Raw genomic sequence first — 26236 nt, 5'->3', positions numbered from 1 at the left:
TAAGCCTATACCAGCAAAAACCCAGCAGGAAGCACATCTGCTAGCTCTTTCTATCCAGGAGAGCTTCCTCCTATAGGCAAGTCTGGAAACACTAAAGATACACACACACACACACACACACACACACACACAATCTCTGAGATCAACGTTCCAGGCGAATCACCTCCTACCTGTGTCCGATGCCAGATCACAGATGCCCGGGAGTGGCCCAGCTTGTTCCGGCAGGGTCCCTTATCGTAGTGTATCAGGAGGAAATCATCCTGTGAGGGGCAGAGACAGAGACGGCGTGAACGAGCGGCTCCTGCTCAGTTCGGTGAGTATCACGGCCATTGATGCACTTCTTCTCCTATGCTCATGGTAAGTGGAGACGTGAGGGAGGTGACACAGGGAAGGGCACACACCCGGGAACACCTGGCACAGCCACTGAAGGCCCAGGCTGCTCCTCCCAAGGGCCTTCCTTCATCACCCAGCAGCCCTGGACAGCACAGCCTTGGGCTCTAGAGGGAGCTTTGAACCAGACTTCAGGCCCAGCCCAAAGAAGGGCCTCCCCGCACAGTGGCTGGCTTCTGAGCTTGTGGGAGAGAAGGGATCTCGCAAGGACACAGGGCTACTGAACACACAGGTCACGGCTGCTCCAAAGAGCTCCTGCTGGCCCCGGCTGTGTGTGATTCCACCAGAGTCCCTCTGCCCTGGCATCTTCCTGCTGCAGTGACAGGGCTATTCCCAGGATTGGATGATTTTCTTTGTTGCTGGCCCATCCCCCTCCGTCAGGTCAGGGTTCTCACCTAGAAAGTGCTTCCTCTCCACTCAGGCCACTTGATTTTCCTCAGATTCAAGATCCAGCCCAGGGAGCACTTTCTACCTGCATCTTCTCAGACCATCCTGAGTGGGCGGCGGCCCTCTGCACTCCGGGCACGCCTGTGGATGCCTCCCTCCAAGTGTTCTTCACCCCACCTCCACCTCCTGGAGCTGGGACCCTCACACATGTTGGTCTCTCTAAGTGTGTTCCCCAGCTCAGCGCTTGGCACCCAGATCTCAACGACTACCCACTGGTGAGAGGGGAATGGCATTTCTATACCAAGCCCTCTGCGCCTCCCGGACCAGGAGGCGCCGTTTTCAATCCTGATCAATGAAGGAAATGACGAGGCACAGGGTGCCACGGAAGGGCAAGCCTGTTGATTCACTTAAGGGAGGCTGTAAACAGACAGCTGCTTTTTCAGAAAAGAGCAAATAAACACAGGGCCCAATGTGCCAGAGGGAACAGGAAGTCACTCTTCCGAAAACCAGGAGGAGCAGGACGGGTCACGGCCTTCTGCTCCTTTCAATCAACTCTGGTAAGATAGTTTGGGGGCTGCAGCCGGCCTTCCTCTCCTTGTGGGGAGGACACCAGCCTTGAGTTTGCTGATTTTTGGGGTCAAGCCTCCTGGTGTCTGAATGCACAGTGAATGGAGGGCTATCAAATCCTGGCTGTTACAGGTGCAGTAGCAAGAGGCTTTAGCTGGGGACTGGGGTCCCAGCTACCACTGTCCGCCTCGCTTCTGTGCCTAGACACCCCATCTGTGAGAGGAAGGGGAGGAGCAGGCAAACACAAAGCCACTTCTGGCCACACCTTTCTCTTCTACGAAGCTATTTCTGTCCACTTCCATCACTGTGAGTTCTCTCCTCCTTGAACTCTTAACCAAAATTTCCTTTGCGCGGATATTAATTTACACACCACTGAGATGAGCTCATTCTCCATTTTCCAGACTGCCTCTCACAATGTCTTGCACTGCAGGCTCTTTAAATGTTTTTGAATTTGTTTTCTGAAACGCAAACCAAATCCTGTGTACTACCCGGTTGAGAAGTGGTTACTGATCTCTGCAAGCAGACATGGACAAGCCTGGCTGCACATCTGAGTCACCTGGACAGCTTTTGGAAGCTGAAGATACTGACTCCGAGGTCTGAGGTAGGGCCCAGTCCTCACACTTCCTAAGTGATTCCGATCCATCCTACCCTCGGGAAGCAAGGCCTCTGCTGGGGGCCAGGCCCCTGATCTTGGTACACAGGGGCCGTCGTCTGGGCCTCACCTTATCTTTCCAGCATCTCTGGCCAGGCCACGTATGAGTTCACATCCTCTTTCATCGTGCCCAGGTCTTTGGCAGTAACCTGGCTCAGCACATTCTGTCCTCTCTGGTGAACAAACTCACTCAACCTTCAAGTCCTCAGCTACCCCCTGGCCCCCAGACCCAGCAACCTGCTGACTCCTCCTCGGGGCCGCCAGGGACTTTACACCCTTAGCCATGCAACCTCCTTCATAGCAATGTGTCCGGATCATGCCTTATGGGGCTCGCCAGGGAGATGACGAGCTCCTCAAGGTCAAGAACTTCACCCCCCACCCCGCCCCCCCGCCCTCATCTCACCAGACCCACGTGGGGTCCAAGGGAGTGGAGTTGCTGACATGCAGCCAGATTTCATGAACAAAATGAATGTTTATTTAAAAAGCACTTTTCTTATCCCCTGATAAAAGCACTCAAATATGGTTTCACAGTGTAGAAATGATTGACTTGTGATTTTTAGTTTATTGATGAAGCCCTGGGGCATAACGATCCCAGGAGCTGCAGGAACGTGGATCTATTTCTGTGATGGGGAATACTTTCCTCCTATTGTTCAGAGAAGTTCCATTAAACTCTGGGGTGGGATGAAACAATGGTGCATGCTCCGGGAAGCTGCAATCAGGGAGAGGGTTGGTGAAAGAGCAAATGCCCCAGGGCAATTCTAGTATCTTCAACTTTAAATTGTCCACTCACACTCTGCCTTGACACAGCCTGATCTAACACAAAGATGTGGTTTTTAGAGTTTGAAAGATCAGGGACTGATGGCTGGTTCCCTTCCTCACCGGTTTGAGAAAGATAAACCTCTCTGGCCTTCCTCATTCCAACTCACAGACATACTGTGTGTGTTAAGGGAAGCAGGTATCCACAGCAAATTGTATAATGCTGATCTGGAACAATTACCTCAATAAACATTAACTATCTACTGCCAAAAAATACATAAAAGAAAGAAACTGCACATGTCCCTTTTTACAGTAAATAGCAAATGCTGGGCCAGCACTGAGAGCTGAGAAGCAGTGAGGATTCAAGGGGAGATGGGCTCGGCCAGGTGCAGATGAGGAGAGGGAAGCAGGTGAGGAGAGGGAGTAAGGACCACGATGGGGAGAAGGTGGTCTGAAATATTCATAATTCCTGGATGCCTGCATGTGCCAGAAAGCACGCTTGGGGGAAACAGGAGAGAAAAGCTCCATGGAAGGCCCTCCTCTCTCCTCTGAGTGCTCTTGGCTGGATTCAGGCTGTGCATTTATGTGCTTGTCCTCCTAAATCACTGTTAATGTCTTTGGTAAAGGGCTCCAACAGTAGACTCCCTTTCCTTCACGTCTGCTTCCTCTGGCCACAGGGTCATTTTTCTTCATGTACAAAGAAAACATAGGAAACTCTGCACGGCTGTGAGGATGATGTCTCTGATGGAGGAAAAGTGCGGCCTGGTTCCTCTCCATTAGCAAGAGGCGGAACCTGCTGTAGGGTGGAGCTGGACAGGGAGGGCCTTCCTCAAGGACTAGAGCAGAGAGGACACACTTCTGTGCCGGAAGGAGAAAAACAACAGCTTCCCTCCTAGTCCCTGTCACTCGGTCCAAGCAGCCTGGGGAAACCAAACTTCCGTCAGTCCATTTCTAATGCAGCCCCTAAATGATCCGCACGGGGCTCTGTGACAAGGTGTAGGAAAATTGACATTTCACTTTCTTCCTTCTTTACGGAAAGTTACAAAGAGTAATAAATTGCAGGCCAGATATTAGATATGATAACATAACTCAATGATCAGTTTTCAAAAAAAAAAACTAGAATACAGTAAAATACAAAAATAAATACATAAATAAGACTTTGAAGGCCCTAAAAAACTTGGTAAGGCTTCAGATGTCACTCCACAAATCCCCTTGGGGACTTAAGCTAAAGAAAATTTATCTTGCCACGCTGATTCATTTAGCTTGCCTAGGAAGTAAAAATGAAGCCTCAGGATAGAAGATGATGATATTTTACCCAGATTTGGTCAGCTGCATCAGGTTCTACTATTCATTTAGTAATTTAAAGTTCATAAAGAGACAACAGGCCTTTCAAAGGAACAATTCCAAAAGAAGCAATCTAATTTTTTAAGGTAGCCTTTATATTACAGACCTGTTACCATATGTAATATTCCATCTCAAAGAGACACTCATTTTCTTCTAGACAAATCTTTCAGCCTGTGCTTCATTCCACTTTGCCCATTGGTCTGAACCACTTCTCCTTCACCTTGGAGGCCTGAGGTGACCCATCTCGGCCATTGTCTGCCAAGCTGAACTGCTCTGAGATAGCCCCACGGTATGAACGCTTGCCCGGAAACACTCATAAGAAAGAACAGTCTCTGGACAGATGAAATGCTAACACGGGAAGCATGGACTTGCTCTGACTGTCTGCCCCGCCCCGCCCCCCCGCTTTATTTCAATGAGACCTGAATGGCTTAATACTATTATTGGATGGACTGGATACATTCATCCTTGCTGTGCAGAACAGACATAAATATATCCCTTCATGAAACACGACTTGATTTGCTTGGACTGTCCTAGCTACAATGGTTTCAACAGATAAGTAGGTCTGCTATTTAATTATAGTTTTATTTATTTATTTATTTTTATTTTTTGAGATGGAGTCTTGCTCCGTTGCCCAGGCTGGAGTGCAGTGGTGCCATCTCAGCTCACTGCAAACTGCGCCTCCCGGGTTCAAGCAATTCTTGTGCCTCAGTCTCCCATGTAGCTGGGACTACAGGTGCATGCCACCATGACCGGATAATTTGTGTTTTTAGTAGAGACAGGGTTTCACCATGTTGCCCAGGCTGGTCTTGAACTCCTGACCACAGGTAATCTGACCACCTCGGCCTCCCAAAGTGCTGGGAATATAGGCGTGAGCCACCGAGGCCGGCCTAATTATAGTTCTTAAAAAAGTATGAACCAATAAATTATTCTAAAACTAAAATCGTAGCTTCATCATTTTGGCAAGATGCCCACGCCCTAATATGGGCAAGGAAGGAGAATGAGAAGCTAAATAGCAACAACCTGTGCATCAGGCCTCAAAGCTCCAGAAAAGTGTGGGCCTGGGAGGTTGTGCCCTCCTGTCAGGGACATGGCTCTTGCAGGCACACACAGTATGGTGTGTTTGAGAGACACTGAAGCGAGCATACTTGGGAGAAGGCTGCCGTATGAGGCCAGAACTTCCATTCTGCCAGACAGCAAAGGGCTTGCACGTTTTCCTGCCCTATAGATGACATGAGTGTCAATGAGGTCTTAAGACTGGCACCAAGCCCAACAGCTCCCCAGCCCCCGCTTCTGTCTGTCCTCGCTATCCTGAACATGAGGAGGAGCTCCGATCAGGAACCCAGGATCCAAATCTGGTGTACCCTGATTTTGGATGTCCAGCCCCCAGAACCATGAGGAATAAATGTCTGTCATTTAACCTGCCTCATCGATGATATTATGTCACAGCAGCCCAAACTGACAATGACAGTCCCCGCTTAGAAAAAACCTACGCTCCTAAAACCTCTTTAAATCCCAGGCTGGATCCTGAACCTGCATGAAGTGTTTAGGTCCCAGAACTATACGAGTCACAAAGGCTTCTGTCCCCATGGCGCTCATGAGTTAATGTTTTCACAAACCCAGGAGAAACACCAAACGGTGTTCCTTCACTGTTACACAGGAGTAGGCACCAAGCTCTTTAGGAAACAGCTGGTCTGTTTTTCTCATTCCAAATCTAAACCTCAAAGCTAAATGCCGCAAGGTGAAGCTGAAGGCCACACTCACGTCCAGAGACTCCAGGCAGTACCAGCAGAAGGCATGCTTGCAGTTCTTGCACATCATCTGAGCGCAGCCTTCGTCTCGCTCAATGTAGACTTTGCACTTGGGGCAGCGCTTGATGGGCGCGTCGTCCTCTTCCATTTTGAAAGCAGCACTGTGGGAGAAACGCCGTGAGGACTCTGCACAGACGGATCCCACGGGAGACCCAGGAGCACTGGCTATGCTGGAAGCATCGGCTCCACTTCACAGACTGAGTTTTCTTGGTATTAAATGAAAAAACAAAACAAAAACCAAAAAACAAAGAAACAGAAACTCCAGAAAAAAAAAATTAACCAAAACACTGTGAATCAGCCACTTTGAGTTAGAAAAAATTTAAAAAAACTTACAGCAACATCAACACATATCTAAATTTAGATATATGTATACAAACAAAAGAAAATACAGCGAAAGGCTTATTATAACGGAGGTATCTGAATAATAGTGTTAAGGTCAAATATTGTGTCCTTATTCACAGAGCTGTCTACTTTCCAAAGCGTCGATATAAATTTTATGTACTTTGCAGTTATAAGAAAAATAAATAAATGTTGCAAATACACACACATAAACACACACTGTTTACTTGGAATAGATCCACCTGGCTCTTCTTACGAAATTGTTTTCCTCAGAAGGTGGCTAGGTCTGCAGGGTTAGCAAGAAGGGCTTTAAGCTGAGGTCAGTGCTGGCTCTGCTACAAACTAGCTGTGGAGCAACCCTCCAAGCCCTAGTTTTCTCATCAGTGTGACCGTGAGAAAAGATTCCGCGTGACAAGAGCACAGTGCAGGGTGCAGCTTTTATGAAGTGCTTGATAAAGGGTAGCAGTAGTTCAATGTTGCTAAAGAAAGATAACACAGACATTAGGTATGACTCACCTCATGCTGTTAATTTTTAAAAGGTGGGTAAGAATATTCATAAAAGCATCTGAAGGAATAAATGATAAACTGTTAAGAGGAGTTATCACTGATTATGGGGGTCCATTTGCTATATTGTTTGAACTCACTAAATCAAACCAATATCAGCAGGAGAAAATGCATCCCTCCTTCTTGGAGTAGCCTTTTCAGAATTTAACACATTTATGGGTATATATTCACTGCAGTTGAGCAAATTCTGGCATTTTGAGTGCATTCTGGCTGAAGGATCTCTCACAAGCTTCTAGTCAATATGAGCATTAAATGTAGTTTCACTTTAGTATGAGCTGTCTGATGATTGGCAGTGAACAATCCTCCACTTGGGGTGCACATTCCAACTGAACGTGACTGTTTGGTCCATTAGTAGAAGGCAACAGAGTAAGAAATAATGAGAGAAGCAGTATGTTCTCCTCATAAGGAGCACAGAGTCTTGAGACAGACAGATCCTAGCTGTGCAATTTATGTGTTATGTGTCTCATCTGCAAAACAGATGAATAAGGCTAATAGCGTCGATCTCTACAGACTGTTGTGAGGATTACAGAGGTTGCACATGTTAAGCACAGAAGCCAGCATATAAGTACCAGGCACTCGATAAACAGTAGTTATTATTAATAACTGTTACTGAAAGATAACACAACTGTCACTAGCTCAAATGCTTCCAATTTAAAAGCAAACTACAGACCAACCTGGTCACGCATAATGTGATAAAGAATGAACTAAGGCTGTTCCAAGGAGCAAATGAGATAGCATATGTGCAAATGTCTCCAGAGGGATCCAGCACAGAGCCAGCTCCGAGCAAACCTTAGCCCTGGCCTCCTTCTGAGAATGACTTTGATTTTGCAAAGAGCTGGAAGTCATGAGACACCGAATCTGGTGATCAAGGTTGGTTTTCAGGTTAGATAACATTGTTTTGATTTGAAAGCCAGGTGTGACCTTAAAGCTAAGAAACCAATTTTCTCATGTGACTCACAAGCTGATTTTGAAAGGAGCGGCAGGAACAGCGTGTACAGTGTCTCATAGGGAGACATTTCAAAATGAAAACAGTTAAAATATGCCAGTTCTGGAGTACTGTGCTACGCATAAAATTTTGCATGGAATAGACAATGGTTTTCAAATATTTCCTAGTATCTGAATTGGATTTAAAATTATTACTAATAACATTTACTGTAAACTCAAATTATAAAAGCAGACAAGAGTTTGGACAGTTTAATCACAATCTACATGTGGCCCAGCATCTTGAAGGGGTGGGCAGGTGATGTTGATGAGAGAAGTGATCAGGGGCTGGATAAAAACATGGTTGAGGAGAAGATTTAACGAAAAAAAAAAAAACCCCTCCAATACAAAAAATAGCTGAGTGTCTTCTCAGTTATAAATGGCAGCTGACAGGCAGCCTCAATTACGGGGGACAGAAGGAGTGGTGAGGACTCTGGGGCTTTGGCCCAGGAGGCGCCTCCACCAAGGGCTGACAGGCAGCCTCAGTTCCAGGAGACAAGAAAGAGTGGTGAGGACTGTGGGGCTTTGCCCCAGAGGCACCTCCAGCAAGGGCTGGGGCTCTGCTGCACTGGCTGCCAGCACGGGGAGGCAGCCTCGGAGAGGTTCAGGGTTCGGATTTCCCAGATAAGCCAGAAATTCCGGTTTTTATGTGACACCTTCTGATTTAAAAATTTCCACAAAATGAGATTTCTGAATTTTGATTTAGATTGTCTTTGGAGAATAATTTAAATGAGACTAGAATGTCACAGATAAAGAAAACTAAGTCATCAGCCTCCAAACACTCACCAGCCTCCATCTAAAGTTTTGAAAGCTCTAAGATGCCAAGTACAAGTGAAGTATAAGTACAAGTGGTTCGTGCTTGCAGGTGCCTGCCTGATGCAGGCTGTTCAGAAAAGCACAGGCCCTGTGTGTCAGGAGCTCACCCTGATGGCAGAATCGGCCTTGTCAATGGAAGAACTCAAATCCAATACGTCCAGGGTTGTAATCAATGCAGACAATCTCAGGGGGAACACAGAGGGTGGAGGCCCCAACCCTGTCCTGGGAACTGGGAAGCTTGACAAAGGGATGTGATCCCCACCTGAAGTGTGGCAGGAGCCCCCAGGGAAAGCAGGAGGGTGGAGCAGGGCGCTCTAGACACAGGAAGAGAGGTTTGCCCGGAAGGAGAGCAGGAGTGTGTGGCAGGGACCCTGAGAGGGTCTGGGGCTAGAACAGGGCACAGGGGTCACATGGAAAGGAACGGGAGCTGGGGACAGTGGAATGGGAAGAGGGGCGCACAGGAAGCAGCTGGTGAGCACACCCTGGGGAGGGTGGTGGGCAGAGTGGCAGCTCCTCTATGAGGATCCTGGACTCAACAGGAACAGGGTTAAGTGTCCAGCGGAACCACGTGACCTTGCAGATTTTGTAGGACAAAAAGACCTGGATATGATCAACTTCCTATGCATCAACCTACGAAATGTCAAAGTACAGAGCACGGGGCGGCAGCATTCTCCTGGGCAAACAGCCCAACTATGGCTGCAGGGTAGGCCGCCACCAGGGAGTGTCTTCCCATCCCCTCCGGACAGTATTTATGACCAGTGCACCCTACTCCTGCTCTTGTTCCTGTATCCCCATTTCAGATCACCTTCAACACAGTGAAGTCTTGCAGAAACTTAGGTACTGCAGGACTTGCAACCCTGAAAAGCAACAAACCACGCATGCATTTGTCATTCCAGCCAAGCCGTGTTAAGTGTGGTTCTCACACACCTTTCTATTTCCAGGGCCTCGCATAGTGCCTGGTACACAGTCAGTTCTCAAAAATAAATAGACATACAAATAATGACAGGCTTGAGTGAGGCTCAAGAGGTACAGTGTGTGTTAGGGTTGACTGAGCCACAACCACTTACACTGCAACAGCACTTTTAGGAAGAAAGCACGCCTGCTTCTCCTGGCCCACAGCCCACGCCTTTGGTGGCAGCTTGTGTATAAAGGGTACCTGGTCTCCCCGGGGAGGAAGGTGATTGGCATGGTCTCCGGGCAGCCCTGGCCAGGATGCCAGCTGGCTTTGCAGGTGGAGCAGAATTCCATATGGCACGCTTTGCACTGCACTGGCTGGGGGGTCTGCAGCCCCACGTCCTGGAGCTGACACACAGCCTGGCAGGTGGACGCCGGGCACCAAGTCCGACAGGGATCAAACAGCACCTCTGGTACAGTGAGACAAAATGGGCAAATCAAACAAGCCAGAAAGTCATGTGGGCTTCAGAGGAAGGAGCCCCTCAGTGCACGGACAGGGAGGAACATGTCCAGGTAATACAGCCAGCACCACCAGCCCCAACCAAAGCACTGCCGAAGTCGCCCTTCCACCTCCACCTCCACTATAGCTCTTCCCAACTTCTCCCTTCATGCAACAGAACTCCAGACACCCAGGCTTCCCTCAGGAATGGTGCTCCTGCCCGTGGAATGCCCTTGGAGCCCTGGGTCAGCCCTGCTTGCCTCTGAGACTCAGCTCACAGCTCAAAGGCCTCCACATTCTGGAAAGCTTGGCCCACCTGCCTGTTGGGTTTCTCTGAGCAATGCACATGGTGCTTGCTCATCTGCCTCCCCTAGGGGACAGCTTTCTGAAGTTGGGCCCCTGATGGCCCCATGTTGGGCACACAGCCAGCACCAGGAAAATGTTGTTAGAAGACCGAAAGGAAGAGGGAACGGAGATGGCTGGATTATTCTTCTAACCAAATGGTTCGCCTGCCTAAGATGGCCTCCCCTTCTCAAATCCAAGCCGTGAGTTAACTATGGAGTGAAACCAACCCTTCAAGGGCCAGATTTTCTCTCCGAATCACAGCGCACATTTCTAAGAAGCCCAATTTAATGGAATTAGCCACGAAGTTGATTTCTAAAAACAGGACACCTTGACACATCTATTTCTTCACATCCTTGTCCAAAAATTGCATTTCTTTAAATTATTGGCTGCCCTTTGTAGAGAGACTGGTTGTTCATTTCATCTTCCCTCTTGTCCAGCATGATGCCAAATTGTCAATGAAGGGCCACCCCAGGGAGCAGCAAGGCTCTGCCAGAAATCTCTCCGAGGCCAGTGCAATGTGGGCTATTTCCAAAGGCGTTCTGGTAGGCCACTGGTTTCTAAGTTTTCAGCGGGGTTCTTCTTGGGAAGTAGTTGGGGCAACTGAGTTTCAGAGACGACTTGAAAGGCAATGACAAGTCCTTGCAAATGTCTGGGCCCTGTGACTGGCAGCCTGGCAGCTCCCGCTCACCTGCGTCACACATGGGATTCCTGCTCACTGGAATCCACAACAGGCTGGCGCCGCGCGTGGACCGGGACTTCACCTACACGCATTGCCATGGGACCAGCAGCAAGCTAATGACAAATCACCCGCTGGGTGTCCTGACGGTGCACACGCATAGGTATGTGCAAGGCTCTGTGTGTTTACCATGTTCCCCAAATACACGGGGAAGCCAGATTCAGCTCTCTACAAACCGTCTTGTGTAGGGTCTAGCTTTGAAACGATCGAGTCATCTAATCCAGGGGCTGGCAAACTTCCTCTGTAGAGGGTCAGAGAGTCATCACCTAAGTCTGAGGACCATGTTGTTTCTGGGTTTCTGTCGCAACTACTGGGCTTTGCTGTTGCATAAAAGCAGACACAGTGACCTGGAAATGAATGTTCTAGCAAAACTTGACAGCAGCAGGCCACCGGCAGGACTGGATTTGGCCCACTGGCCATGGCTGGCTGACCCTTGATCTCATCTGGCTGCCCCCTGCCTTTGTTTTTAAGCATGAATTAATCAACAGCACAAAACTGTCAGAATGTTAGGGGTGGTAGAAGATTAAGAAGAACTTGATAATAACAAGGAATGCTGGAGGTCAGGAACAGGTGCTGTACTCTAATTATCTTCATTATAATAATCTCAAATCCCCAGGACACTCCTCATACTGAATGAATGGACAAAATTAGCTCTTCTCTTATTTGTTGATAGTTTCCGCGTTTGCTTTTCTAAGAATGTTCCTAGCTGTCAGGTCTGACAAGATGGCTTTTTGAGAAAAAGCAGTTGTTGTCTGTGGTTCACATGTGTGGGGGCAGATGCCTGGGGCTCCCCTGAGCTCACAGTCACAGCAAAGCAAGGAGGGGGTGCACATGCCGGCCTGGGGCACTGAGCGCCACACTGAGCAGTGAGGAGGAAACGCCAAAGGCTAAAGGCAGCTGGCCTAGGTCACACTCCCATCCCGTCCCTGCGATGCCTCCAACAACTCTCTGCCTGCCGTCTGTGAGTGCTGTGGGGTGAGCCCAGCTATGTCCCTGATCAGATAGGAGACCCGCGTCTGCCCAGCCCTGCGGGAGGGTGCAAGTGCTCTGTGCACTAAACAACATGCTGCATGGGAAGAGAAATCCTCGCCCGCTCTTTGCTCTCCTCCCGGTATAGCTCTGGGGCTAGACCCAGAAGGGCAGCACTGCCTGCTAGGGACCCTTCCGTCTCACTGCTGTCTCCACCCCTCCTGTGCAGAGAGGAGCTTCTGACATCAGCAAGGAGCAGACGTCCCAAAGCTGGGTCTCAGTCTCTCCATGCACGTGACTGTCATGCACGCCTCCTGCCCACCCTCCTGGCTCAACAGTGGGGGGTGCTATTACGCGCCCCCATCACGAAAGGCCCCCCAGGATAGCACGCAGGGGAGATCTGGCTAAGGTTTCCATGGGAACGATTTAAATCTTATTAGTTTTATCCTAACATAGCTGTGACACGGCACTGCCTGTCCTCACGTGGAGAGATTCCCTATCGAAAAGGTCAGGGACAAATGGCCACTCAGACTGCCGACTGCAAACATCCTTCCTGTGCTGCCGGGGCACGTCACACCCTGTGAACATGGCCCCGGGCTCAGGCATAGATGTCTATTAACATTCTGCATTATCCTCCCCAATCTACATACGTGTGTGTATGAGACACATTTTCAAACAAAGCAAATAATATACTTTTTGGCGCACTAGAGGAAACTAATGTTAACTCGTCTCTCCCAGAGGTGTATTCATGGCAGATTAATGAAGCAGGTCTCTAAGAACTCCCTGCTTAAAAATGCATAAAACTTTTTAAAAAGGTGGCTTTCCTTTTAAAACAGTTTCCTTTCAGAAGTACATGACAGAGACCGATGCACCCTGCATCCCCTCTCTTCCCTGCACTTACTACCCTGCCCGGCGGGCGGGTGCCTGGTGCGGGGCTGGGGTGGTGGTCTTGATCCTGCTGTGAGATGGCAACATTTTCAGGAGTCAGCTCTAGTCAGGCCTGATTACAGGTGGATAACCCATCATATTATTTAATCTCTCTGAGCTTTACTTTCTTAAAAAAACAAACAAACAAACAAACAATACACGGTTGAGATTTCACGTCAGCATTCACTAGGCCAGGCACTGGGCTGGCAGTGGGACGAAGGCATGAGGACCCACAGTCCTGTCTCTGGGATGGCTGAGCCTCCAGATAGAGGCACATGCGCAGGGACACCCTTAGCACAGCACCGCCAGGTCTCAGAGGGGCACGGGCGTCGAGTGTAGCATGGAGAGAGGGGTCCACACAGCAAGAGGCATCCACACCCCCTCGCTCAAGAATCTGTCCCTACCCAGACTCTGGAGTGAGCCAGTTGTGAGGAGGTGTTCAGAATGAAAACTCAGCTTCCTGGCCCCCTTCCCTGGCTTCCTGCTTGCCCCAGAGCTCCAGAAGGGGAGACACTGACACTAAAACCAAGGCTGTTATATCAGAGGAGACATTCTAAGACTAAGTGCAGACAGTGTGCATAACATGACCTAACCATAGAACTTTCTGGTAACTCAGTGTTTTCAGAAAATCATTGAACTGTCTCAGTTTTCTTCCAGGGCGTCCTCTACTTGACTAGATTTTAGAGCCATAGAGAAAGTCAAAATTTGCTTTCTGATCTTGTCTCCAAACTCTTTCAAGGTGCTGGCTAGAATCCATAACTATATTTTAGCTCTGACATTCTAACGTTTTATCTAGACAGGTCTTTTATAGTATGAAGTCTGAATACTTAAAAAAAAAAAAACTTTTAACATAGCGTTAGTAAAATGCTTTAAAGGGAGAGGTTTGATTTTTTTTTTTTAACGGAAGCCAAGTTGGCTTCATGTTTATGCAAAAGGAAAAGAGATTTTCTGACTAAGCCAAAGTACTAAAGAAATAAGTTAAAATTATTAGGTTGAAAAACGTACCCAGCTGCATTTTTAAATTAAATTCAATGTCATAGAAAGTTCATATTCTCGTAACGCAAACAACAGCCAGTTTCTGTCAGGATTCTCTCTGGAAAATATTCTCAGAAGAGCCTGAAAGTCTCAGAAATCCAAATTAATCAATTTTATTGCTCTACATGCTGACTTTTGTACCAAATGGCATTATATTAAAGCTATAAACTGCCCCAAAGCAAATGATATGCGACACTTTAATAAACACACTGTTAAAAACAAATGTCAATGCCATGAAAAATCATGTTTGAGTTTTTTTTTTTCAAGCGGGCTACATATTTTCTTTCTTTCTTTCTTTCTTTTATTTTTTTTGAGACAGGGTCTCAATATGTTGCCCAGGCTGGACTTGAACTCCTGAGTAGTTCAGACTATAGGTACATGCCACTGGGCCCAGCTATCTCTAGCATTTCTTTTAAAAAGCAAAAATATACAAACAACAGGTCTCTGCATGCAGCTAAAGTGGGAGTCTCTGGATATTGTCCTCTGGTCTCCATCTGGCCATGTTTTCATGTAAGCCCATCCTCCAGGGCTGTGTCTCAGTGGTGAGACCCTGCTCAGGTCAAGAACCCGAGAATCAGTGAAGGGAGAGGAGAGCAGACGCCAGCAATCCAAACTCAGAATCCGCCTGCAGGGTCCTCACAATGATGTTCTGCATATGGAGTGTCGCCTGCACACATCTGTCACTCTGCTCTTTAGCAGACGAGCCTGGGGCCCAGAATAGATATGAAAACAAAGCCAAAGAGAGTCCACAGACTCTTTACGGTTTCGTTGTATGACCCCGAGTATTTCAGAGAGCAGAGCTAAAGACCTCTCCTGGACATTCCACAAGGCTTAATGCTTTGAAGTATTATCCTGAGAATCATGTTCTGCTCTGTGTGCACCTGCCACACTGCTCTCCCAGAGGACCCCTGGGTCTGTATCAGGCCTGCTCCAGCCAGGAGGACTATTCAGGGCCCAGTGGAGGGCTCACGACGAAGGGTCATGGGATGTGGTCCCAAAGCACCCACTATATTTAGACATCAGAGCAAGTCAGTTAGCCTCTCTGGGGATCCGTTTATTAGATAATGACAAATTAGCTTTGCATAGTTGTTGTGACACTTACTGGGATAAGGGACTTGATTATTCATTCAGCACCTACTATCTAGGCCTGTGTCCAGTGGTGGGTAAGTGCAGGCAGGACACCTACCCTTGGACTGTTGTTAGGACGGGGGTTACTGTAATTTCTGCTATGCCTACCCTCACGACTCCCCTCCATGACTTTGCATCTTTTAAATTCTGGGCCAGTCCAAGAGTATAGCCCTCAAACTCAGCCTTAAGCTGGCTGAAATATAATACCTCATGACAGCCATCATCTTTAAGCCTCCCCCAGGAGCCTCAATCCTTATAAACAAATTGTGTTCCATAAATTCTTCCTGCTACCAAATAGATCACTAGACAAGGTCTTCAAACTGTGAGCTGTTCAGAGAATCCAGAATGTCAGTTTAATTTCAGAAGTTTAGTTTACATCAACTTTTTCACTCCTATCAAATGCTGTATAACCATATCTATCAAAAGAACTCCCCACAAAATTATCCACATTCATACATTACAGGAATCATAACCGGCAGATATACCAGGTACCTACCTCTTTCAAATTGTAGCTTTTTATATCTTTGCATAATTTCAGCTGCAACCATGCACTCAATCTAAGGAAAAAAAATGCAAACAGGAATGATAACAAGCTGAGGGCTAGAATATAATGCAACGCACACCCAGACAAAACCCACGTTATTCTGACAAGTTCAGCAGTGCATGCCAGTGCACATGAAACAGCCCAGTCTGTTCAATTGTACATGCCTCGTTCTCCTGTAGGTGGCCCTGTTTAGGGCAGGCAGCATCTGGGCAGCTAATTGCGGTTTCTAATCCTTCTTTGATCAAGAGCTCAACATACTGTTTCAGGCACTGAAAGAAAAACAGAGAAGTGTCTATAAACATCTTTACCTCCTTAATGCTGAAGAAACCATGATGCATTAAAAAAAGGACCAGGCACATCGTTCCATTACAGTTTAATATTTTCACTGTGTAGCCCACAGCAACCAACACATTTGAGGTTTCGCGGTTTTATTCATTCAACAACTATTTATGGGGTACCCATTCTGTGCCAGGGACTGTATGCTCAGTCACAAAGCTAAGGCTATGGGTTAGATCCCAGCACAAAACCTCAGCAAACACAAGAGCCAAGAATTCTAAAAGCAAGATGAAAGGCAGCAAGGGAGGCTGGGAGGTAATATTTCTCAAATGCCTATGAGATGCAGGCACTGCATTAAATATTTTATCTCCCAGTCTTTCATTGAAACCTTAGAGCATCTTTACAAGAAAGGTATGACTGTTCCATTTTTCATATGTGAAAACTGAGTCAGCAAAGGAGGAAGTTGCCAACTTACACAGATAGTACCCAGAGCCTTGATGTGAACCCAAGCTTGCTCAGACAAAATGCCCATGATCTCCCTGCTGAGAACTCAACTGTATTTGGCATTCCTCACTCAGGGTGCCTCACTTATCTGGCAATTACTCACTACCTACCTTACCTACTTGGGGGCACTGCTTAAAGCCTGAAGTAAGTAAAACAAGAGGAAGTGAAGGACACGAGGTAGAGTTAATATAAAATATTCTGTGGTCTTCACTCCTGCTTTACAAAGTGTACTAGTCTTAGAAATCCAGTGTTTCCCTGAAAAGCATATTATAAACAGCAATGAGAAGGAACAATATGGCTTTGCCAGCTAGGCTCACTACCAAGAGAAACTAGATGTAGAGCTTATATAAGAACTCAAAGAGCATGGAAAATGATGTAAAATCCCACAATGGCATCCCCAAATCGACTTCAATCACAGTCCCAGTATATTTAAAGTTCATATTAGCAATAATATATAATATTACAATACCATTATTAAAATATAATAGCAATTAATCAAGAAAAATTCATAAGCTATGTTTGCTAAGCTGATACCTCTCCGCTAAAATGTATAATCCGTTTTATTACAAGAATGCATGATTATTACTAATAAATGGGTCTAAACGGAAATTCAACTGCAATTCCTTCTACCTCCATGTTTAGAACGAGCCTGTTAATCTCTCTCTCTACCATCCTTATTTTCCTGATCTGCAATTTAGATTGGTTTAACCTACCTCACAGTGGAGTGTTAAGAATCTTAGGCAAGGGAAAAAGTTTAGAATACACAGAAAAGAGTATATGCTTGATATATAAGGAGTAATTTGATCTAAACTGGTAATTCTCCCCATCCTAGCAAAATAGAATATTTCATTCATTGAAGACTTCAGACTGCAATTTCTTTAAAAAATAAAAATCAAGGCGGTCCTCAGAAAGAGCCACTTCCCAAAGCTTTTCTCAAGAGCTATAACTTCAAGTGCAAATTACAATGTTGGCACTGAACCCTGTGTTCCAGCCTGTGTTCTTTTGATCTGCCTGGGCTCTGATGATTGCAGTGGCCCTGAACTTAGGTTTTCACAGATAACCTACATTTTGCCAACCTAAGGTTTATGAAGACAGTTCCCAGAGTAGTCAGTATGGACGAGCCCAGGCTTGGAGTTCTACGTGAGACTCCAGTTGGCAGAATTTTCAGAGATAAATTCATTAAAACCAATGCAAAGACTTCTTTCAGAACAAGGGAGAGGCAGACGATGAGCAAGAGAGGAGTCACACCCAGCCTCCAGGAGGGCTGCAGCCTGGTTCTAGGAAGCATCCGCTGACGTGTTAAGTGGCAGTGGCGCTGTGGACTACTAGAGTGGTGAACCATTGTAACAATGAGCTGAACAGTTGGCAGATGAGTGGAACTTTCTGTTTATGATTGGGTGCCACATGACAAGGGAGAAAGATTGTAGGCTTCAGAGCCAGACAGGCTCAACCAATCCTTGTCCCTCAAGTCAGAGTTTGAGCTACAGCTCCCTTGACAATAAAATCAGAATGCCCATCTCCCCGCACTTGACAAAAAAACCAGAATGCCCATCTTCCTGCACTTTTGTGACAGTAATCTATGAAAGCACCTGGCATAATTCCTGGTAGACAGCACCAGCTAAGTAAATAGTGGCTGTTGGCTCTTTTTTGTCTGCTTATGTGATTTGTCTCTTACAGTTATAGGTATTTAAAAATCCCAAAACCTTAGCAACAAGATCATGATTTTACTTTCTATTATGAAGTTTGTCTAAATTGGGTCTCTGGAGGATACTGGAATGCCTTAAACCAACACACAATGCTGAAGACTCTCAGAATATTGTACAGATCAGTATATAATGATAGAACATGACGCTTCCTAAGAAGCAAAATACAACAATTAAAACTGGCATGAAGCGTACACCCACATGCAACAAGTAGTGAGTCATGTCTGGGTTTCAAAGCTACCCAAGAGTGAACATCATGTGTCATCAGGATGCAGCTATCTGTACAATCTGCAAAAGGATTATGTTCTGGGAATATCAATTTGTTCACTATATAAAGAGAGATGAGGTTCCAAGCGCCTGACCTTGCATCCATCAAAAACAAGCCCAGCTTTCTTTCGGATATAAAGTGGGTCATGACTCACAAGCTATGGTTTTCATTCTAATTGCAAAAAGATGTCTTGAAATGAGCACAAAAATAGGTAAACAGAGAAACTGCTGTAAAATACACAGCCTAAAAGCAGATACTGACACATTTTCCTACTATTGCACCCATTATAGGTATCAGTAGTCAAATGCTTTCTAAGTCCTAGATTCTATGTAATCGCATTACCTATGTTAGCTCACTAAACATGCACAAAAGTCATATGGCGTGTTACCACGCTCCCATGACAGATGAGAAAACCAAGGCTCAGAGAGATTGACAACAGCTCAATAGAAGCACTAGGGCTCAAACCCACATGTGGCTGATTCCAAGGCTGGTGAGGTTTTATGTTTGTCTGTTTTAAATTTTTTGCATACTTACTCCTCAATTGAAAACTTTTACATGAGCCAGTTTAGAGATCTAACATACAACATGAGGACTAACTTTAATACGACTGTATCATATCAGGGATTGTTAAGTGAGTAGACTTTAGGTGCTCATCACTGTAAAAAGCAACTATGTGAGATGATGAATATGCTGAGCTGCTTCACTATATGACCATTTTATTATCTATATGTATCCCATAATACTATGTTATAAACCTCAAATATATACATTTTTTTTAAAAAAGAACTCTTTCAAAAGCAATCATTCAATACGTATTTTCTGTTTACCTCATAAACTTTGTTTTTGTAGAACAAGGAATTGTATGTACTTTAAAGGGGCATAGTGTCAGTCAACCCCGAGCACCTCTCCTCTGTATGTTCATGTTCATGCTGCTGCAAATGCAATGATCCATTTGCAATGCTGCAAATGCTATCAAGACCCACACAGCCCAGTGTAGGGGAAAGAGGCGTGCACAGATCATCATCACAATGCACTGTGCTCCGTGCTCTCGTGGGGCCACTTCAAGGGGGCAGGGAGGCTCTAACGGGCCACTACAGGGGTAGAGAGGAGGGGTCCCACCTGGGTGGGAACAGGGAAGGCTTCCCAGAGATGAAAAGGTGGCCAGAGGGTCAAAGGCATTGCAGGAAAAAAGGCATCAGCCACACAGAGAGAAGAAAGGGGGGTAAGCCACAGAATGTTCCAGGAATTTCATTTTCCACTTTGGTTTCCAACTCTTTGAAACCTGATGAGGAGACAGCACTGCTGATTTGCTAATATACCTCCAGTGCGTCAGAAGTTTCCTGCCAAGGAGAAGCGGCCACAGAGAAATATCTGCCCCGCCTAAAACTACAGCAAGTCTGATTTCTGTCTGCTTTTTCACACAAAGGCCTGCTGGCTACTGATGACCCTAAAAGCAGGAGAAAATGACCAGAAACTGTGCTCAAAGGTGCTTATCTGGGATCCATGATTTATTAACACAAGCATTACATGTAGGCAGGTCCAAATTGAAGCAGCAAGAGCCCCATGAACAGTGGTTGGGAGCAAAGACCCTGGAATCACACACAAGGCTGCCTTGAAATTGTAGCTCACCCACTTAGCAGACATGTGGCTCTAGCATGGACCTTTGTCTCCCAGTGCCTCCACTTCCTAATACTGTGGGATAAGCTTGGCAGACAGAAGGACAATCAGTCCACAGCTCCAGTGCCCCGGAGACAGTGGTGCTCCGGGATATTGCTCACACACTCCGCAAGGGTTTCTCTCAGCCTTTCTAGAGCCATCAATAATCCATGGTCTGTTTATGTTTCTCCTCCAGTAGATGGTGAATTCTTTGAAAGCAAGAACTATTAATTATTTATCTTGCTATTCCCCACACCTAACAGAGTGCTGGCAAATCGCAAGCGATGAATCAAAGCCATGCAGACAGAGGGTGAATGGAAGGACACAAAGATGAGTAGAACACACACAGAGTAGCCAGACACCTGGCAACAGGCATTCCTCTGAGCCCCAGCAGGAGGGCTGGAGCCCTGAAACAGAGGTGTGCTAGCTACACACCACCACCGCAGGGCCATACAAGCCAGGTCCTCAGCACAGGCTAGAGGGCTGTGGTTAAGGAGGCTGGAGGCATGACCCCCTGCACAGCCTTCCCTTCTGAGGACAGCCTCACGGGAATCCCCCTGGCAACTCTCACTGGGTGGCCCTGGGAACCTGGAGCAAACTGCCCAGCAAGCTGCACAGTACGTGTTCTGGCAAGGATCGCTTTCCTCAAGGATGTAGGACGGTGACTTCGCTCACAAGCTGAAGAGTTCAAATTATAAAGTTTGCTTTTATAAAGTTCTAGAAAAAAAAAAAGCCCCAGACTTTATGCGTAAAATAAATGCTCCCATCTATATGAGTTCTTGCTTCTGTGGAGCCTTTAGACCCGCCGTCTCCTGTGCTCTCACCACAGCCTTGGGTGGTGCGCAGGAGGCAGGCAGGCTCACAATCAGCTGCTTCAGGTCACAATCGGCGTGCTGCTCCCGTGTTACCTTTTTCCTAAGGTATCTAAGTCCCTTCAGCTACAGAACAAGATGATCCTGCTTTGCAGGTGGCATCCTTGCTGGAAGGGTGGATTTTGCCCTATATAAAGTAAGGCCCTGGGAAATACTAGTTCTTACTCCTTCAGTATCCTCCACCTACTTAACCTCATTCTACCCATGCACTATTTCCATCATCAAAGAGCCTTCCAGCCCACATGCTGTGTATGGGCCCCCTGTCGCCCAAGTGGAGGGTGAGTGCACACCTCATCTGCAGTGTAGATAAGGCCAGGGGTAATGCCTCTGGGCCCTGTGTGGCCCTCACATGGTGGCTGGTGACTATAGATGCTCAGTGAAGCTGTGGACGGAATGATTTCATGTGAAATGCTCTCTTTCAAGAACTCCAGGTGGGAAGTTAGCAGTAGCAAGGCTGTCACTTATCTGGGATTCTCAAGTCCATTCAGCAGCTAGCACTGAGCACCTGCTTTTGTGGGAAGGCATGCAGGGACCTGGGGTGGAGGCCAGGAGGATGCCCAGAGCCCTGGCTCCCTGGCCATTCAGAGGTCTCAGGAGCAAGGCACGGTCGCAGGGCTAGATGCAGAGGCTGTTTATTCCATCTACTTATACAGGGAAGAAACCGCCCCTTCCAGTGTTGAGTTTGTCCAAGACAAACAGCAGTCAGGAGAAAGGGAAGCAGGCTCCACCAGAAGGGGTGTGCTCGGGAACAGCATCTGGTCCGGGGGGGCAGGGAAGCATGGGGTGCGGTGGGCCGGGAGGCAGCAGCAGTGCTGAGCGGAGCGGCAGGGCTCACTCCTGCGGGCAGTGGAGAGAGCACCGTGTCGGGAGGGGGCCTGTGTCATCCACAGCTTTTTAAGAACCCACTCGGGGCAGGGAGGCCAGTGTGACAGGTCAGGCCTGCGGTTCTCAATCAGGGCACTGTGTCAGCAGGGCTTCGGGAAAGTGTTTGTGAGGGGACAGCTGGAGGGTAAGGGACTGGGCACAACCTGCAGCCGGGCCTGCAGCTACGCCGCGGTCTACAAAAGCCACCAGAAGCTGGACGTTCCCGAGGAGGCCTGCACATGTGACCACGTACTCGCTGCCAAAAAGGAGGAAGGCCGCTCTTTGTTCTCACAGTTGCGTGTCCTGAGGTCTGGGCGGCAGCCAAAGAGGCAGTGATAGGATCTGAAGACTGAGCCCGGGAAGCCAGAGGCAGGGTGAGACGGGGGTGACAGCCAGGAAGATCTGGCTCTCTAGGGACACCACTGGGCTTTTCCTTCCCCTCGTCAACCACAAGGGGAAGACACTGACGTGGAGGCTGTGCTTTCCACTATCTCACAGGGACTAGTGAACTGTCCAGCTGCCTTCCCCTCACCTCTGGAGGCAGTGCTAGGCTGGCGGAGAGGGAAGGCCTCCGAGAGAATGCATGTTCCCCCCTTAGCAAGGAGCTCGCTCCTGCAGCCTCAGCTTCCAAACAAGCTGCAAGAGAAGCGCGGCCCGTTTGTTCTATCTGTTCAATATGACAACCCGGATTCACAGAGGAGCAACAATGCATATTTCACCCAGCCACGGCTTCATCACAAAGACCAGTGGAACAGAACAGACGCAGTGTGGTAGCAGGGTGTGCACACAAACAGCACCAACATCAGAGGCAGGAACAGGCAGGGACTCAGCCTGTCACTTCAACAAATATATATGTACTCCACACCAAGGCTGTCACATTGGGTGAAAGGCATTTTGTGGCTTGGCAAGTGTACTATGTTGAGGGTGGTTAAAAGTTAAGGACGGATGATCCCCGCCCGGGTCAGACTCTTACTGGAGGTGAAGTGAGTGTGTCTGTGAAATCGTGTGCGAATTTAAGACCTGGACAGAAGGGGACACGTGCACAGATGCGCTTGAGAGGCCGAGTGTGACACAATGTGAGTAGGCGTGCAACTGCTCAGAATGTGTAACAGCAGAGGGTTAAGTTGTAATCCTGTGACACTTTCTTAATTCGGCCTCTGTTGGGAAGACCTGAATTTTCCAGACAACTGAGGATCATTCCATCCCATCATGAAACCAAAAGTTTTATTTGTTTGCTCTTTACCCATTGTATAAGAAAGGGCTGGGGAGATTGATAGGGGTCCTGCCGATATTGGGGCAGGGTTGAGGGTGCTACCTGCTGTCGGTCCTAGACAGGCCTCCTGGAAGAAAGCACTGAGGAGGGTTTTGGGGTGAACAGTCAAATCCACAAAATGGGGAGAGAAAGCAGATCCCAAGGATCCTTGCCAGGTAGGAAGGGGCAGAGTTCTGAGGAGGTAGGAAGACACTCTCTGACCTTAACTAGGGCAGGGTGTGCAAAGGCTTCCAGAGTGGCCCTTCATCCCTTGGCTCACTTTCTGAGCAAAGCCAGTATCAGGAATCGGCATTTTCTCATGGACCCTTAATAGACATCAAATTTCTAGTGCAGAGACAGCCTACTTCAAGGTGTAGGCCCATGGTTGTCACCAGGACCTGTGTTTTGGGAAGGGACACCCACCTCCTCAATGTCAGAGGGTGGGAGAAGGTTAGGAGCCCCACTTAAATAGACTAAGTGTCTATTTCAGAGAATACTGTTGGAATGGCAGGCCATGGACAGGGAAGGGAGGATGGGAGGCTTTGGGGAGGTGGCCATGGAGAGAGGACAGTGGCTGCCAGCCTGGTCCCAGAGGTCCCAGTGGTCCCAGTGAGGGAGGGAGACAGTGAAGGGGCTAGGGGTTGGGGTACCAGGACCCACCTGTGAAGACCAGCAAGGGTTGGGGTAGCGGGGCCACAACTCTCCTCTGAGGCCAGTACAGGCATCGGAGGCAGGAGTCACAGGGCCTTTACCCTCTCCTGCCCTTTGACATTGAGGAGGCCGGTGTCCCTTCCCAAAACACAAGTCCTGGTGACACGCGTGTCAGTGTCCCAGGAGCATTTTGCAGCACAGGCTGCGATCTTCTGGCTTGCCACTTATCCTGGTCATCAGGTTACAAACTGTCATTTCTTGTTAATTGTGTAGAGAATTGTTCATCCTCAGCATTTTGGTTTTTCATACTCTTGATTAGGAAAAATACACATCAAGTTAGCAAAAGTTATAACTACAGCATCCCTGGGCTCTGAGTGAAGTCCTCTGCCAAGATTAATGTGCAGGAACTACGACAACTTCAGACCCTCGTCAAGCTGTTCTGCTTCATGGAGGTTCTGGGCTACATTCTGGCTAACAGAGATTGTTGGGATCGGGGCTTTAGACTGGGACAGAACATAGCTGTCATGATTTCAGAGGCAACACGAGGAGAAAATGCTTTTCATTAAAGGAATGATGCCACCGAGAAAAGCACTTTGTATGTGTGTGTAAATTAGGGTATTTGCAATTCTCTAACAGCACTTCAGTTCATCAATACCACAAGTTTAAAAAAAAAAAAAAAGAGTGGCAGATATGCAAGGAGCAGGTACACCTGAGTCAGGCTTTCCAGCAAGCACCTCACTCCAGGGCAGGCCCCTTCATGTCTATGAGCTGCAGAGTCCTCTCATGAGATGGAGAATCCTGCCTATTTCACAGGTTTTGTATTATTATTATTATTATACTTTAAGTTTTAGGGTACATGTGCACAACGTGCAGGTTTGTTACATATGTATCCATGTGCCATGTTGGTGTGCTGCACCCATTAACTCGTCATTTAGCATTAGGTGTATCTCCAAATGCTATCCCTCCCCCCTTCCCCCACCCCACAACAGTCCCTGGAGTGTGATGTTCCCCTTCCTGTGTCCATGTGTTCTCGTTGTTCAATTCCCACCTATGAGTGAGGACATGCGGTGTTTGGTTTTTTGTCCTTGCAATAGTTTGCTGAGAATGATGGTTTCCAGTTTCATCCATGTCCCTACAAAGGACATGAACTCATCATTTTTTATGGCTGCATAGTATTCCATGGTGTATATGTGCCACATTTTCTTAATCCAGTCTATCGTTGTTGGACATTTGGGTTGGTTCCAAGTCTTTGCTATTGTGAGTTGTGCCGCAATAAACATACATGTGCATGTGTCTTTATAGCAGCATGATTTATAATCCTTTGGCTATATACCCAGTAATGGGATGGCTGGGTCAAATGGTATTTCTAGTTCTAGATCCCTGAGGAATCGCCACACTGACTTCCACAATGGCTGAACTAGTTTACACTCCCACCAACCGTGTAAAAGTGTTCCTGTTTCTCCATATCGTCTCCAGCACCTGTTGTTTCCTGACTTTTAATGATCGCCATTCTAACTGGTGTGAGATGGTATCTCATTGTGATTTTGATTTGCATTTGTCTGTCTGATGGCCAGTGATGATGAGCATTTTTGCATGTGTTTTTTGGCTGCATAAATGTCTTCTTTTGAGAAGTGTCTGTTCATAGGCTTCGCCCACTTTTTGATGGGGTGGTTTGTTTTTTTCTTGTAAATTTGTTGGAGTTCATTGTAGATTCTGGATATTAGCCCTTTGTCAGATGAGTAGGTTGCAAAAATTTTCTCCCATTCTGTAGGTTGCCTGTTCACTCTGATGGTAGTTTCTTTTGCTGTGCAGAAGCTCTTTAGTTTAATTAGATTTCATTTGTCAATTTTGGCTTTTGTTGCCATTGCTTTTGGTGTTTTAGACAAGAAGTCCTTGCCCATGCCTATGTCCTGAATGGTATTGCCTAGGTTTTCTTCTAGGGTTTTTATGGTTTTAGGTCTAACATGTAAGTCTTTAATCCATCTTGAATTAGTTTTTGTATAAGGTGTAAGGAAGGGATCCAATTTCAGCTTTCTACATATGGCTAGCCAGTTTTCCCAGCACCATTTATTAAATAGGGAATCCTTTCCCCATTGCTTGTTTTTGTCAGGTTTGTCAAAGATCAGATAGTTGTAGATATGTGGCATTATTTCTGAGGGCTCTGTTCTGTTCCATTGATCTATATCTCTGTTTTGGTACCAGTACCATGCTGTTTTGGTTACTGTAGCCTTGTAGTATAGTTTGAAGTCAGGTAGCGTAATGCCTCCGGCTTTGTTCTTTTGGCTTAGGACTGACTTGGCGATGCAGGCTCTTTTTTGGTTCCATATGAACTTTAACGTAGTTTTTTCCAATTCTGTGAAGAAAGTCATTGGTAGCTTGATGGGGATGGCATCAAATCTATAAATTACCTTGGGCAGTATGGCCATTTTCATGATATTGATTCTTCCTACCCATGAGCATGGAATGTTCTTCCATTTGTTTGTATCCTCTTTTATTTCACTGAGCAATG

At 47.0% G+C, this 26236-nt stretch overlaps 1 protein-coding gene across 4 annotated transcripts in view; it reads right to left on the bottom strand.

Annotated features, from left to right (window-relative positions):
- RNF144A (ring finger protein 144A) overlaps nt 1–26236 on the bottom strand; it is a 129479-nt gene that overhangs the window by 14030 nt on the left and 89213 nt on the right. For all 4 annotated transcript variants that reach the window (XM_003276542.3, XM_030800611.1, XM_030800609.1 and 1 more), the window contains exons 4-8: nt 15846–15950; nt 15634–15694; nt 9761–9968; nt 5858–6005; nt 171–260 (exon numbers count right to left, since the gene is read on the bottom strand). In XM_003276542.3, coding sequence (XP_003276590.1) covers nt 171–260; nt 5858–6005; nt 9761–9968; nt 15634–15694; nt 15846–15950 — 612 coding nt within the window. The remainder of the gene's footprint in view (nt 1–170; nt 261–5857; nt 6006–9760; nt 9969–15633; nt 15695–15845; nt 15951–26236) is intronic.

The sequence above is a fragment of the Nomascus leucogenys genome, chromosome 19 (assembly GCF_006542625.1).
Source record: "Nomascus leucogenys isolate Asia chromosome 19, Asia_NLE_v1, whole genome shotgun sequence".
Classification (NCBI taxonomy): domain Eukaryota; kingdom Metazoa; phylum Chordata; class Mammalia; order Primates; family Hylobatidae; genus Nomascus; species Nomascus leucogenys.
Note: the sequence above shows the minus strand (reverse complement) of the source record. Positions and strands in the feature narration are given on the sequence as shown.